The following is a 14,439-nucleotide window of genomic DNA, read 5'->3' on the forward strand; positions in this document are numbered from 1 at the left end:
AACCATGTTTACTCTAAATACATTGATACTGGACAACAAGGCAAATTCTGGTATACCCAACCTACAAAAGCCAATGAAATCTGCATCTCAATCATAGCTAGATTATCAAAAAATATCTATTATTAAAAGATGATCATAATTTACTGCTAATTTTATAAGACAATCACAGACATTACAGATACATACAAACAGAAACACTGTATGTTTCTATGCTTAAGAGTTACCACTGGATGACAGATTATGGTAATATTTATTTTCATTTTGCTTTTCTGCTTTTCCCAATTTCTACAATGAAACACATTAACTTTATTACAAAAGCACTTTTTAAAATATGTAGCTGAAACTCCTAGAAGGAATACAAAAATCTAAATAGTAGGTAAGTTTTTTCCCCCTAAACTTTCTCTGCTTTGGCTAAATTAGTTCTCTGAAATAAAATTAATATAACAAAAATGCACTATTTTAAAGTGTACAACTCAGTGGTTTTTCTGTATTCACAATGTTGTGCAATCATCATTGGTTAAATTACTTTTATTACTAAAAGCAAAATAAAAATACAGAGCTCAGGGCAGAAAATTCTGAAGTATTAAAGCATTTCAAGTAGTCAACATATCTTAATGTCAGAATTAAGCATAATTCCACTGAATGCCCAATAACCTAGATACAAAATGGCCAATACTACTTTTCAATTTCTTCAACTAACTAACTACATTAATATAAACACCAACAAGAAGGTGGGGGAAGATTATCTATGACAGTCATTGTTTATTCTGTCACTCATTAAATACCCCCTAAACTTTACTAATAAGTCATACATAAAATACACATTATGATAAACTCTGAATCCCCAAAATGGCTAAACCACCATATTCTACTGCTAAGCTCCTTTTGCCAACAAAAAGGCCAGTGCTACTAAAGACATTTGATATAGGTCAACTAAATTATGACAATTAAAAAAAACCTCTGCTATAAAAATTTTGCAAAGCTTAGTCTCATAGAAATGATTAAGCTGAATTTTATCTTCAAAAAATCCAAAGTAACAGATTTAATGCCATTTGCTTTTCAAAATATTTTCTGGTCAGATAAAGCAATCTACCTTAGTTCTACCTCTTTGAAAGACTCTAGTAAAATCAGGAATTTACAATTAACATTTTATTCTCAGAGCATGCTTCTTTTTAAGTGAAATCACTCAGTCATGTCCAACTCTTTGCTACCCCATGGATTGCAACATTTCAGGCTCCTTCATCCATGGGATTTTCCAGGCAAGAGTACTGGAGTGGGTTGACATTTCCATCTCAGAGCCTAGGCAAGTCTAATTAAGAAGCACACAAAAAACTGTCAAGTTCCGAGCCCAAACAAGTTTGACACTTTGCTACATTAAAGACCTAACTGGCTTCATTATTTAATATTGCTGACATTGGGTTTTAAACTAAATTTTCAAATAAAGATTCAAAATCAAGAATTCCAATCTCATCCCAGAGGCAAGCAAGGTCTTTAAAATCTACGTTAGCCTACCCTTCCAGCCTTATTTCCAACTATTACAAAGTGAACTCTTCAAGGTAGGATCCTAAAATCAATGTACAATGCCAATTAATCTTAAATCTCCCTCTGCTCCTCCATATCATCCATAAAGCACAATTACATACAACCTGACAACTTGTTTTCTTCCTGCACTGAAACAGATACCTTTTTCTTGAGCACTTAAGAAGTAACTAGTTTATATTAAGGCACCTAGACTAACTGAGCAAAGTGACAGCCATACACTATGAAAGTATGTGGAAGCTGGAATGACTAGGGGAACAGAAAACTCACCTCTCCCACTTGATGCTGACCCTAGGACAGAAACTACTCATTTCAGTAGAATGGCAGGAAAAAACTGCTTGCACTATTTAAGTTATCTACAATTCTCATTTCTTTTTCTCTCTGTCCCTCTCGTCTCTTTAATTTTTTTAGGGAAAACAGAATATCTAGTTGAAATCATACAAGTTCAAAGCATAATGGATGCACTATATCCAGTATTTCCAAATGAGCCTCTGCATCTTGCCTAGAGAATCCCGTGGACAGAGAAGCCTGGTGAGCTGCTGTCCATAGGGTTGCACAGAGTTGGACACGACTGAAACAACTTCAGCAGCAGCAGCATAGTGCTTAAGAACACACCAGACAGAGATAGACTGGGTTTGGTTCTGGCATCTGATAGCAGTGTGACCATGAGCAAGTAACTAATATCTCCATGCCTCAGTTTTTGCATCTTTAAAATGGAGAAAACAATAATACTTATATCATATGATTACTGTTAAGGACTGTATGAGTTACAGAAATAAAGTGTCAATACTTTATATACTTGAAATATTGCCTGACATATAGGTGCTGATTTTTGTTGGCTATTGTTTTTCCAACTGGACTGCCCACTCAATGTCTATCCCAATTCTATTCTTCAAAAATCTGCCCTAATACCTCTTCCTCAAATAAAGCAGTAATAATGTCCAACCATGGATAAGCTCTCCTATACCTTTAAACATCTGTTCTTAATTTCTATATGACTCTACTAACTTGTATTTACTTCCCGAAAATGTTATCTTTTTATGTATATTTTATATCATTATGTAAATTATAAGCTCCTTTAGGCAAGAAAATACAGGAATACCAACAGGCCTCTTTTATACAAAAAAGTCTCTGAGGTAAATAATAAATATTGCTTATGAAGCAAGGTTACTGGATAAAGGTTTCCCAACAAAGGGTGAAGAGATTAAGAAATCAACTGTTAAATATAGATTCTCAGTTTGTATCAATGTATAAATCTCAAACCAAAAACTGTTTTAAGAGTCGAAGTTGCTCTGAGCATAAATCACAAAAATGAGGACTCAGTTTATAAGGAATAGCTTGTAGTCTCTAAGTCAAGAATGTTACAGCAAGATTAGCTTTAGCTTTCTATGATATATACACAGTGCTGTCAGATATGGCCTGCAGTCTGAAAAACAATGTATAAAATACTTAAAAGGTGACTTTTACGTGTCACACATTGCAACTATGTACATGAAAAGATTCAGACCTTGTACTCAAGTCTACACAAAGACAGTTAATTAAACAGTAAGGTATGGGGGGGAAGACAGAATAATAATATTGATACCCATTCTCTTTTATTCTCATTTTAAGTCTTATCAAACAAAAAAAACAAGCTATAGTTGACAAAAGGTCTAACCAAAAAAACTAGTAAGAATCAGCATCTTGTTCCCATGGTGGTAACACTGATTAAATATATCTATGAGGGCATGTATTAGTTAAGTGGAAAAAATACAACACTAACAATACATAGTTGCAACATGTACAATGGTTACTAACTACTACTACTAAGTCACTTCAGTCGTGTCCGACTCTGTGCAACCCCATAGATGGCAGCCCACCAGGCTCCCCTGTCCCTGGGATTCTCCAGGCAAAAACATTGGAGTGGGTTGCCATTTCCTTCTCCAATGCATGAAAGTGAAAAGTGAAAGTGAAGTCGCTCAGTCGTATCTGACCCTCAGCAACCCCATGGACTGCAGCCTACCAGGCTCCTCCGTCCATGGGATTTTCCAGGCAAGAGTACTAGAGTAGGGTGCCACTGCGTGCTGAATATAAAATGTTCAAGTGTTAAATGTGGCAACAACAACAAAAAAATTAGTAAGTTACATTCAGAGATTCCATATTTCCTTTAAAAGTCAAGATCAGCTGATTATTATGTATCTTTCACCTGGAAAAATGTCACAGCAATTTCAAACCAAATATCTGGCCTTGACTCCCAGACATTACTAAGCAGACACTCAAAAAGTCACTCTTTAAGTTTTAATAATATAAATTTTTTGAAAACTGTTATGGTTCTCCTAATGGACCTAGGAGGTTTTTTTACAAATTAAAAAATGATCTTTTATTTGTCTACAGTTTGTCACTTAAGATCACTAACATTACACAGTAAATGTAAATGTAAGATGCAGTATTTCTTCACGTATAATGATTTATGTTACCAACCTATGAACAGGTGTGTCCTGCATATTTTATGCACCTATCTAGACCCACACCTCTGCTCTACAGCAGCAATTTGCAAGCCAGGTATACCATACTTTTTATTCAGCCAGAGGCAGACAAGTATCAAGTTTGCAGATTTTGTACCACGTTTTTGTGCGTGTGTGTGTACCACGTTTTAACTATGAATTATTACAATGCAGATACTTCCAAACAGCCACAAACTGACCCTCAGGAAAAATATTCTGGTCAGTTGATAAAATATTCTTACCTTCAGTGAAGGAGTATTTCATACCTAATTCAATAATCTAATTCAGCACCAAAATAAAATACCAGGTATGGAATATAATTAGCAAAATTTAATGCACAATACATAAAGATCCAGCATCAACTCAGTTTTCTTTGTCAAGGATAGTTAATCCAATAATTCTGCCTTCCATCTTCTTAAATAGAGAAATATAATAAATTGCATCAAATTGAGGAGCCAAGTTATAAAGTCAGCCTATATGAGGTGAAAATAGTATAAAGTCATTTAAGATTAAGACTGTCATTTAAGAAAACTAATCTTACACATGGTAAAGTGTCTTTTCATATATGATGATGTTACTAAACTACAGTTAAAATAACCCCTGACAATCTCTCAAAATCGATTACAGGCAGGTAAAGGTGTTCACAGGATGAAACACACGCAAGAGAAAAATAAGAGTGAACTAAAGAAGGAGAGTCATCTTTCACTTATTCCAGAGCTTACACTCAATGAATGAACTCCCAGGGCAATCACTGCATGATTATGATCCTCTACCCCATCCTTCTTTTTCAGATTTAGAGAACATATGTTTAAGTTAAACACTTGGATGATATGGCTTCAATGCACTACATGAGCCAAAGAATAAAACTATCCTGGAGTAATAAGTAACCACCAGATGCTATTTCCTTTTGTAGCATCAACTGAGGAGAACTTCTCCAGTTTTCTGTTCCACTAGCCACCTCCCACTGCTTTTCAACTTCTACTTCCTTTCCCTGCAGTTTTCAAAACTGCACCACCTACAAAAAAAACAGGCAAGAAAATACTTAAATCCCACTATGCTACCAAGTTAAATTTTAAAGTGTATCTGCTTAACAAAAAACATATAACATTGATTGCTGCAGTTATTTGGGCTATTGTTTTCTTAAAACATTCAGAGTTCATTAAACAGTTTGAAACTTGGATCAAAATTCAGCTTTAGTGAGAAATTATATCTTACCCACAACCATAAGTGTGAATTCAAAACCTCTCTTCACTGATTTTCTGTATACTTGATTTGGGAGATTTGCAAATCCCACATAGCCTTCAAGATTCTTCTGTTGCTGAGAAAAGTAAAAGAGGCTCAATTATTAATAAGTCAACAAAATGCTTCTATCATACATTTTAAATTCTCTTCATTAACTTAATTTTAGAAAATCATACAAACTCTTACTCCTGGTAAATCAAACTGATTTTATAGTATTACCGATAAAAGTATTAATCGAAGAAATGGACAAAATAAATTGAGCACAAGTTGATTAACAGTAGTCAACTATAAAAGTCAATGAGATTGTCAGATGACATCACTGATTCGATGGACATGAGTCTGAGCAAGCTCCAGGAGTCGGTGATGAACAGGGAAGGCTGGTGTGCTGCAGTCCATGGGATTGCAAAGAGTCAGACATAACTGAGCAACTGAACTGAACTGAACTGAGTCAATTATAAAAACCCAAGGGAATAAAATAAAAATTAAAAAAACCTGCCTCAGAGCAAAGATTTCAATTTATAGTAAGTTACTGAGATTCTGATCAAGCAAGGATTTTTCACAATAAAAAAATTCAAATCCCCTTAAGATTATATTCAGTTCAGTCATTCAGTCATGTTCAACTCTTTGCAACCCCATGGACTGCAGCATGCCAGGCTTTCCTGTTATACTATATATTATATTATATAATTAATTATATATTTTATATTAACAATATGTTATATAACATATATTCCCTGTTGTATTATATATATAATCTTATGTAAGATTATATTAAGGACTCTTTTAATTATTCCCTTTGCTCATACTAAAAACCACAGGCAGGAGTTTCTTGAAATTCACCTTCTTATTTATGAAATAAAATCAAAATGTGGAGTTTAAAATTTTTCATAAACTCTTAAAAGCTCTCATGATCAATGTCAACCAGTAAACATTATCTTTCAAACTCTTATACTAGGTCCAATAATGTCACCTCAATGTTTTTACTGGACATCAGATTTATCCTGGTTTTAAAGCAAACTTTAATTTCGTTTTCTGTATAGCTTTTGATTCTTTGATAAACGCACCAATAATTTCATGAGTAATTCATACAAACCTACTTCTAAATTGGCACAGAAAATCAGTGTTACTTTCAACTTACCCATTGGTGAGAAATACTGTCCATAGTTCAGACCATCTGAGTGAGTAGTCTTACTGATTAATTTACTTAGAGGCAGGTCTTATTCATCATTAAAACATAATGCCATTCATCATTTAAAAAGAGATACACATTTCTCTTAAAGGTTTTTGCCACATTTAAATTCTCATCCAAAAACACTCATATGGGATCAAAGTAATAATTCAATACATTTGGATTTAACAAAGAACAGCACCCTGCATTCCTCACTAGTATCACATATATAACTAAATATTCCATCCATAATCTTTTACCTTTTTTTAAAATTCATATAAATTAATTTTAAGACAAATGTTGAGCAGATAAATAAGCCAATTAAATTAGAGGCTAATTTTAAATATACTAGTTAGGACACTGAACAGAATATTTTAAAGTCAAATATTTGAAAGCCTACTATGTGCAGAGCTAAGACTATGTATTAAATTTAAAGCTTCCTTGATTCATATTTCATCCAATTGTAACTGAAATTTAACTTAGACCAGAAAAAAGCCTCTGTATTAATTATGTAGTATACTCACAGCTACTTTGTAAAGAATATATTTCCATCATTCCAGTGTTCCAGATTCCAACAGAACAGATCCACAGAGGAACAGTAAACGAGGAATTCCAAGAATCATTCATGGCACATTCAGTCCAAACAGGGCAGAGAAATCCATTGGAACACAGTAAAATGAAGGGGGGGGGGAAATCAAAGTTACTTACATGTAACTCAACAAATTAAAGGTAAATTACAAATATACTGAAAGTAGACTTTTTTCTACTCACATCAAGGAAATATTTTTTTGTTGGATATAAGGCCCAGTGAGTCCATTTTAGCAGCTTTCCTGATAAAACACAGAATCAAAGACCTCCTGTCTTTTCATAAAGGACAATCACTATGCTTTGCACCTGAAGTCTTACAAGAAATGATGAAAAAAGTGTAAAGTATGAAATTTCAAGAAGATATACAGGGACCAACTTTAAATTCCAAGAAGAAAAAAAAAATGTAAATTTCATACAATTTTGCTTTGTCAGTCACTGGATTAAGACAGACCAGATCAGATAAATGCCAATATTTTCGCTAGGATCTTTATACAGTATTACTATATTTCAAGTAATTAAACTAAAGTTCAGAATTGGAAGAAACTGGGATATAGGAAAGGAAGCTAAAAACAAGCTAAAGACAAATGGAAAGATGAAGTAAATGTGACCTATGAAAACTGAAAGGCAACCAACAGAACACAAAGAAGAAAATACGACTATCTTTGGACAAAATGTCCGTAAAAAGGGTATGTCTTTTTTTCTATATTGAACAAATCTATGAGTTATATCACAACCTAGAAAAGACAATGATTATTCAAATGTCACCTCCACAGAGAGGACTGCTCTGAATACCCTAACTAAAACTACAATCTACTCCTCATCTCAGCACTTTGTTGCTTTATGTTTTTTTTTCCCTTTAGCACCTATCACCATCTAACATACATACAAATCTTGTTTATGGTGATCTCCACCCACTCTACCTCCAACTAGAATGTAAACTCCATCAAGGTACAGATTAAAGGAATTACAGAAGTTGTGACATCAAAAAGAGGAAGCCATCTGACCATCTGAGAGAACTGAAGAAGTTTTCGAGAAAATATTTTAGGTTACATATTCAAGAAACCCACCATACAAAAGGTGTAGAAAAATGTCTCAGTCTACCCGTGTCTTATTCATTGCTTTATCCTCAAGTCACAAAAAAGTCTTAGGGACAACTGGGAGACTGAAGTAAGAAAACAGGGAAAAGCATTCTAGGGCAAAGTGGTGGGTCCTAAAGTGGAGGTGAACCTGGTACTTTCAGGAACAAAAAGAAAGCATATGAACTCCACAGAAGTAAGGTAGCAGACCAGGGGACAAGTGATAGAAAATAGGTCAGGGAGGCAGGCAGGGGCCAGATAACGTGGGACCCAGTCAGAGCAGGAAATCTGAGTGTTATTTTAGGCATGATGGGAAGCCACTGGAGGGTTTTACACAGGCAAGTGACCTGACCTGATTTGTGTTTTAAAGATAGTTCTTACTGCTAAGAGAAGAAATGGAAATAAGAAAACTGCTAAGAAGCCTACTACAATAGTTTAAGAAAGAAAGGGTATACTGAATTTAGATGGTGTCAATGTAAGGAGAAAGATTCAGAACAGGTTTTGAAGGAAGAACTGTCAGGACACTTCTGGTGCATTACATGTGATCAGTAAAAGAGACAAAAGATACTCTCACTACTTGACTTGAACAACTCAATGGCTAGTGATAGCTCCACGGAAAGAGGGAACAAAGACGAGGAAAAGAGTGAGTGGTGAGGGCCAAAATCACCAAAATCAAAAAAAGCTTTGAATGTGTTGAAGACTCTATTACATATTCAAGAAGAAATGGTCATAAGCAGTTAAACATATGAATTCAGAAATTCCAGGGTTGACTGTTGCTGAAAATACAGATTTAGGAAAAACAAGCATATAGATAGTACTGAGAGAGGATTATACTCTCAAAGAGAGATTATAGATGAAAGGGGTTCTAGGCAGTTTCCTGGGGCTTCCCTGCTGGCTTAAGAATCCGCCTGCAATGCAAGAGACCAGAGGGTTGGATCCCTGGGCTGGGAAGATCCCCCTGGGGGAGGACATGGCAACCCACTCCAGTATTCTTGCCTGGAGAATCTCCATGGAAAGTGGAGCCTAGTGGGCTATAGTCCATGGGGTCACAAAGGGTCAGATACTTTGCTGAGCGACTAAGCACAGCACAGCACACAGGCAGTTTCCTGGAGCACTCCAACACTGAAATGTTAGGCAGAAAAAGAGTAAGAAAGATCAGTCAGTGAGGAGGAAAGAAAACTAGAAGGGCTAAAGGTTACTCAACTGTGTAAAATGCTACTAAAAAGTCAAATGAAAAATACCAGAGATGTGACCATAAAATCTGGAAATAAGATTACTGGTAATTCTACACAAGAGCAGTCTCAGTAACTCAGGAAGAAGACTGACTAGTTTGAGAGTAGATAATTCTCTGTATATGTTAACTAACATAATTTTTAAAATAATTACATGTTATAAATTATTTTAAAATTAAGCATGTCATTTGCCAGTTTCCCCATATGACTGAATTCCCAGAGGAAGAAAATCATGTCATATTCATCCCTACATTCCTAACAAGAGTGCTGATACACAGGAGTTGTTTAAAAAAAATAAACAAAAATACACTTTCAGGAAAATTTCTCCTGAGAAAGAAACTGTGTCTAAACACAAAAAGACAGATTTAGGGAATATACTAAAATATAACATTGGCTGACTAAAACACATAAACTTTTCACATTTCATAAGAATCTTGCCTTCCCCAAATTCTAAAATCAACCACAGTCTGTAATTCAAAAGATTTAACCACCCACTGATTCTTTTTCTGGACAAATATAATGCTCACAGTGCCAGTGTGAAATATAATCTCTGGATAAAGAAACATTATTTATAGACCTGAGTGACGTAACTGTGACACTTATAAGCATGCAAATGTAGATAAAAGTATATTCACCCAGGCTTCACCCAAAATACCTTAAGAGTATTACTTGATTTCAATCATCAGTTATGTAAGAAGAAACAGTTATCAAATCATCTTTTCTAAAAGCACATGTTAAATCTTTTGGTAACTAAAAGATATGGCAAATCTCTATGCCAAATTCACATTTAAGAAAATCAAACTACAATTCCATTGCTTGCTATTTCACTACCTGTGGGAAAACCAACTCAAATACAACACCCAGTAATTGTAGTCATTAACTTAACTTAAACTTACTTCTAGAAATCAATTAGATTCAAAGAACAAGATGCCTCAAAATGATTTCAATAATAGATTATTGGAACTCAAGATTTGTTTATATTCTCTACCATTTGTTCTTATTTCAAAGTAAAGTTATCAAAACCTTGGCATCTGAAAACCCATTATCATTTTTAACATTTGAATATTAATATTTATAAATTAACATATATTTTCCAAAGGAGAAAACAGCACCTTATTCTGAAAATTGCTAAATATGCTTTTGGGGAACAACAAAACTGAGTTGTAATAGGAATTTGAGGGAAAATTAAAACATTTTTATAGGATCTACTATAAACCCTCAACTCTCTCCATCACTCACATAGAGCCAGACATCCTGGAATGCAGTCAAGTAGGCCTTAGGAAGAGTCACGATGAACAAAGCTAGTGGAGGTGATGGAATTCCAGTTGAGCTATTTCAAATATCCTAAAAGATGATGCTGTGAAAGTGCTGCACTCAATATGCCAGCAAATTTGGAAAACTCAGCAGTGGTCACAGGACTGGAAAAGGTCAGTTTTCATTTCAATCCCAAGGAAGGGCAATGCCAAAGAATATTCAAACTACCACGCAGTTGCTCATCTCACATACTAGCAAAGTAATGCTCAAAATTCTCCAAGCCAGGCTTCAACAGTATGTGAACTGTCAACTTCCAGATGATCAAGCTGGATTTAAAAAAGGCAGAGGAATCAGAGATTCCAACATCTGTTGGATCATAGAAAAAGCAAGAGAATTCCAGAAAAACATCTGCTTTATTGATTACACCAAAGCCTTTGACTGTGTAGAAGACAACAACTGTGGAAAATTCTTTAAGAGATGGGAATACCATAACCACCTTACCTGCCTGAGAAATCTGTATGCAGGTCAAGAAGCCAACAGTTAGAATCAGACATGAAACAACAGACTGGTTCCAAATTGGGAAAGGAGTACGTCAAGGCTGTATACTGGCATCCTGCTTATTTAACTTATATGCAGAGAACACCATGCAAAATGCCGGGCTGGATGAAGCACAAGCTGGAATCAAGATTGCCGGGAGAAATATCAATAAATTCAGATACACAAATACCACCACCCTTATGGCAGAAAAGTGAAGAGGAAGGAACTAAAGAATCTCTTGATGAAAGTGAAAGAGGAGAGTGAAAAAGCTGTCCTAAAACTAAACATTTAAAAAACTAAGGTCGTGGCATCCAGTCTCATCACTCCATGGCAAACAGATGGGCAAACAATGGAAACAGTGACAGACTTTATTTTCTTGGGCTCCAAAATCACTGCAGATGGTGACTGCAGCCATGAAATTAAAAGACACTTGCTCCTTGGGAGAAAAGTTATGACCTGCCTAGATAGCATATTAAAAAGCAGAGACATTACTTTGTCCACAAAGGTCTGTCTAGTCAAAGCTATGGTTTTTCCTGTAGTCCTGTATGGTTGTGAGAGTTGAACTATAAAGAAAGCTGAACACCGAATAATTGATGCTTTTGTTCTGTGGTGTTGGAGAAGACTCTTGAGAGTCCCTTGGATAGCAAGGAGATCCAATCAGTTCATCCTCAATGTTCTTTGGAAGGACAGATGGTGAAGCTCAAATTCCAATACTTAGGCCACCTGATGTGAAGAACTGACTCACTGGAAAAGACCCTGATTCTGGGAAAGATTGAATGCAGGAGGAGAAGGAGGCAACAGAGGATGAGATGGTTGGACGGCATCACGGACATGAGTCTGAGCAAGCCCCAGGAGCTGGTGACGGGCAGGAAAGCCTGGTATGCTGCAGTCCATGGGGTCGCAGAGTCGGACATGACTGAGCGACTGAACTGAACTCACCAACTTTACAAAAGAGATAGATATTCAGCCCCAAATTACTTAATATGACCAAGGTTCTATTTCTCCACTTAGTAACTACAATAATAAAAAAGGGGAAAAAAATCCCACTATAAAGATTCAAGGAAGGTTTACATCAGTAACTTAAAATTCCAAAGGTAAATTTGGTCTTTTCTATATAATTCAAATTCAAGCTGTATCAACTTTGAATTTTAAAACATAGATAAACTGCAAGCTTTCTCCTAAAGTTTATGTAATTCTAAACACAAAAACAACCACTCAATACAAAAGACAAAGGTACATAAATTTAGTTGTCTACTTATTAACTTTAACAGAAGCCTTGTATCATACACATAGACGAAACTATCTAGCACTTGAAATCCCTACCATCTCTTACATAACTCAAGGGGAAAGTTACAGAACTTCACTACTGAAAAGTCTTAAGTATTTTAAATATAACTGGTGCAAAAGTACCTAGATTCTAGATTTAATATAACAACACTACTAAGATGTTACAGGATCACATAAGTGTTTCCTAAATATTAGCTTTACTGTCCCCTCCTCAATTTTCTTTGAAGGTCATACGTTAGTTTGCATGCCCCTAGCTCCTCCGTTTTTACTGAGATGAACAACTGTGTACAAACAGAACCAACTTTCACTTTCTTAATCTTATTCTGGATGCTTGGTTACTCTACCTAAAAGATTTAATATCTGTATGAATACGTGTAAGAGGTAACTTTAAAATAATAAAATTTTTTCTTTGCTCTGAACTTGGAATTTAAATTTCTTCTTATAGAATTACTGGCCACACTCATTTAACATAGCTACTGGATTCACATAATGTATGTATCACAAATTAGGGATATAGAAGCTAATGAAAACAAGGTCCCTGCTTATGAAACTAAGAATCTGAGGTCAGAGAAGTTAGAAGGCAATTCTATTAATACAGTGATAAACACTATAATGGAAGCAAGCACAGGAAGACAGCTATGAGAACAAAAACGACGGGTGCTTTCTCCCATCCTGTTGTCAGAATCTTCAGATTCTAAAGGACTAGCAGGCCTCAGTCTGATGAGAAATTTGGGTAGGTGCTGCACAATATGGACAAGCAAATTGGCAACTGTAAAGGCCCAAAAGCAAGAGAAGAAAGTACAGATCTTTTTGGTAACTAGAAATAGTTCAGTACACCTCATAATCAAGGTCTAGGAGATGCAGAGTTGGAAGTCAAGCAAAATCCAGATCACAAAGGACTTTGTAGGCCACAGTAAAGAACTCAGACGAGGCATCATCTTGAAAACTTATGAAGAGTATTAAAGAATTTTAAGCAGAAAACTGCACTATCACATTAATTCACAAGCCAAGTCACATTCATATTTTAGAAAATTACAACTAATAAGAATATTGAGGAGATACTGGTAGCAATTTCAAGATCTGCTGCAGTAGCCCAAGGAAGAAATTAGGACCTGAATCATGACAGAAGTAGCAAGGATTAAGAGAAATTAAGTTAGAACACTACTGTTCATTACAGTAGCCACTAGCTCCATGTGGCTACTGACCACTTGAAATTTAGCAAGTCTGAACTGGGATATGCTCTGGCTCCATTGGTAAAGAATCCACCTGCAATGCGGGAGGCCTGGGTTCGATTCCTGGGTTGGGAAGATCCCCTGGAGAAGGGAACAGCTACCTACTCCAATATTCTGGCCTAGAGAATTCCATGGACTGTATAGTCCACGAAGCTGCAAAGAGTCGGACAAAACTGAGCCACTTTCACACACATACTAAACATAAAATACAAACCAGGTTTTTTTATATATACTTATTTTTATTTATTTATTTGATTGTGCCGGGTCTTAGTTGAAGCATGTGGGATCTAGTTCCCTAACCAGGGATTGAACCCCGGGCCCCCTGCTCTGGGAGCATGGAGCCTTAGCCACTGGACCAGCAGGGAAGTCCCACAAATCAGGTTTTAAAGACTTATTATGAAAAAAAAAGAATAAAATATCAATTTTTATACTGATTACTTATTGAAATAAAATTTTAGCTATATTGGGCTATATAAAAATGATACTAAAATTAAACTCATTCTTTTCAACTTTTTAACATGCCTGCATGCAAAGTCACTTCAGTCATGTCCAACTCTGTGCGACCCTATGGACTATAGCCTGCCAGGTTCCTCTGTCTATGGGATTCTCTAGGCAAGAAGATTGCAGTGGCTTGCCATTTACTTCTCCAGGGGATCTTCCTGCCCCAGGGATTGAACCCACGTCTCCTGCACTGCAGACAGATTATTTACCATCCGAGCCACTAGGGAAGCCTAGGCTACCAGAAAAGCTTAAATTACATATGTGACTTACATCAACTTCTAATGAACAATGCTGGGTTAG

The 14,439-nt window shown here is 35.7% G+C and overlaps 1 protein-coding gene across 1 annotated transcript in view; it reads right to left on the reverse strand.

The window, feature by feature from the left end:
- Positions 1-14,439, reverse strand: part of SEPTIN7 (septin 7) — a 99,765-nt gene that overhangs the window by 53,725 nt on the left and 31,601 nt on the right. Inside the window, exon 3 of the mRNA XM_052638397.1 lies at positions 5,238-5,340. Coding sequence (XP_052494357.1) covers positions 5,238-5,340 — 103 coding nt within the window. The remainder of the gene's footprint in view (positions 1-5,237; positions 5,341-14,439) is intronic.

Source organism: Budorcas taxicolor, chromosome 4 (assembly GCF_023091745.1).
Source record: "Budorcas taxicolor isolate Tak-1 chromosome 4, Takin1.1, whole genome shotgun sequence".
In the NCBI taxonomy this organism is placed as follows: Eukaryota; Metazoa; Chordata; class Mammalia; order Artiodactyla; family Bovidae; genus Budorcas; species Budorcas taxicolor.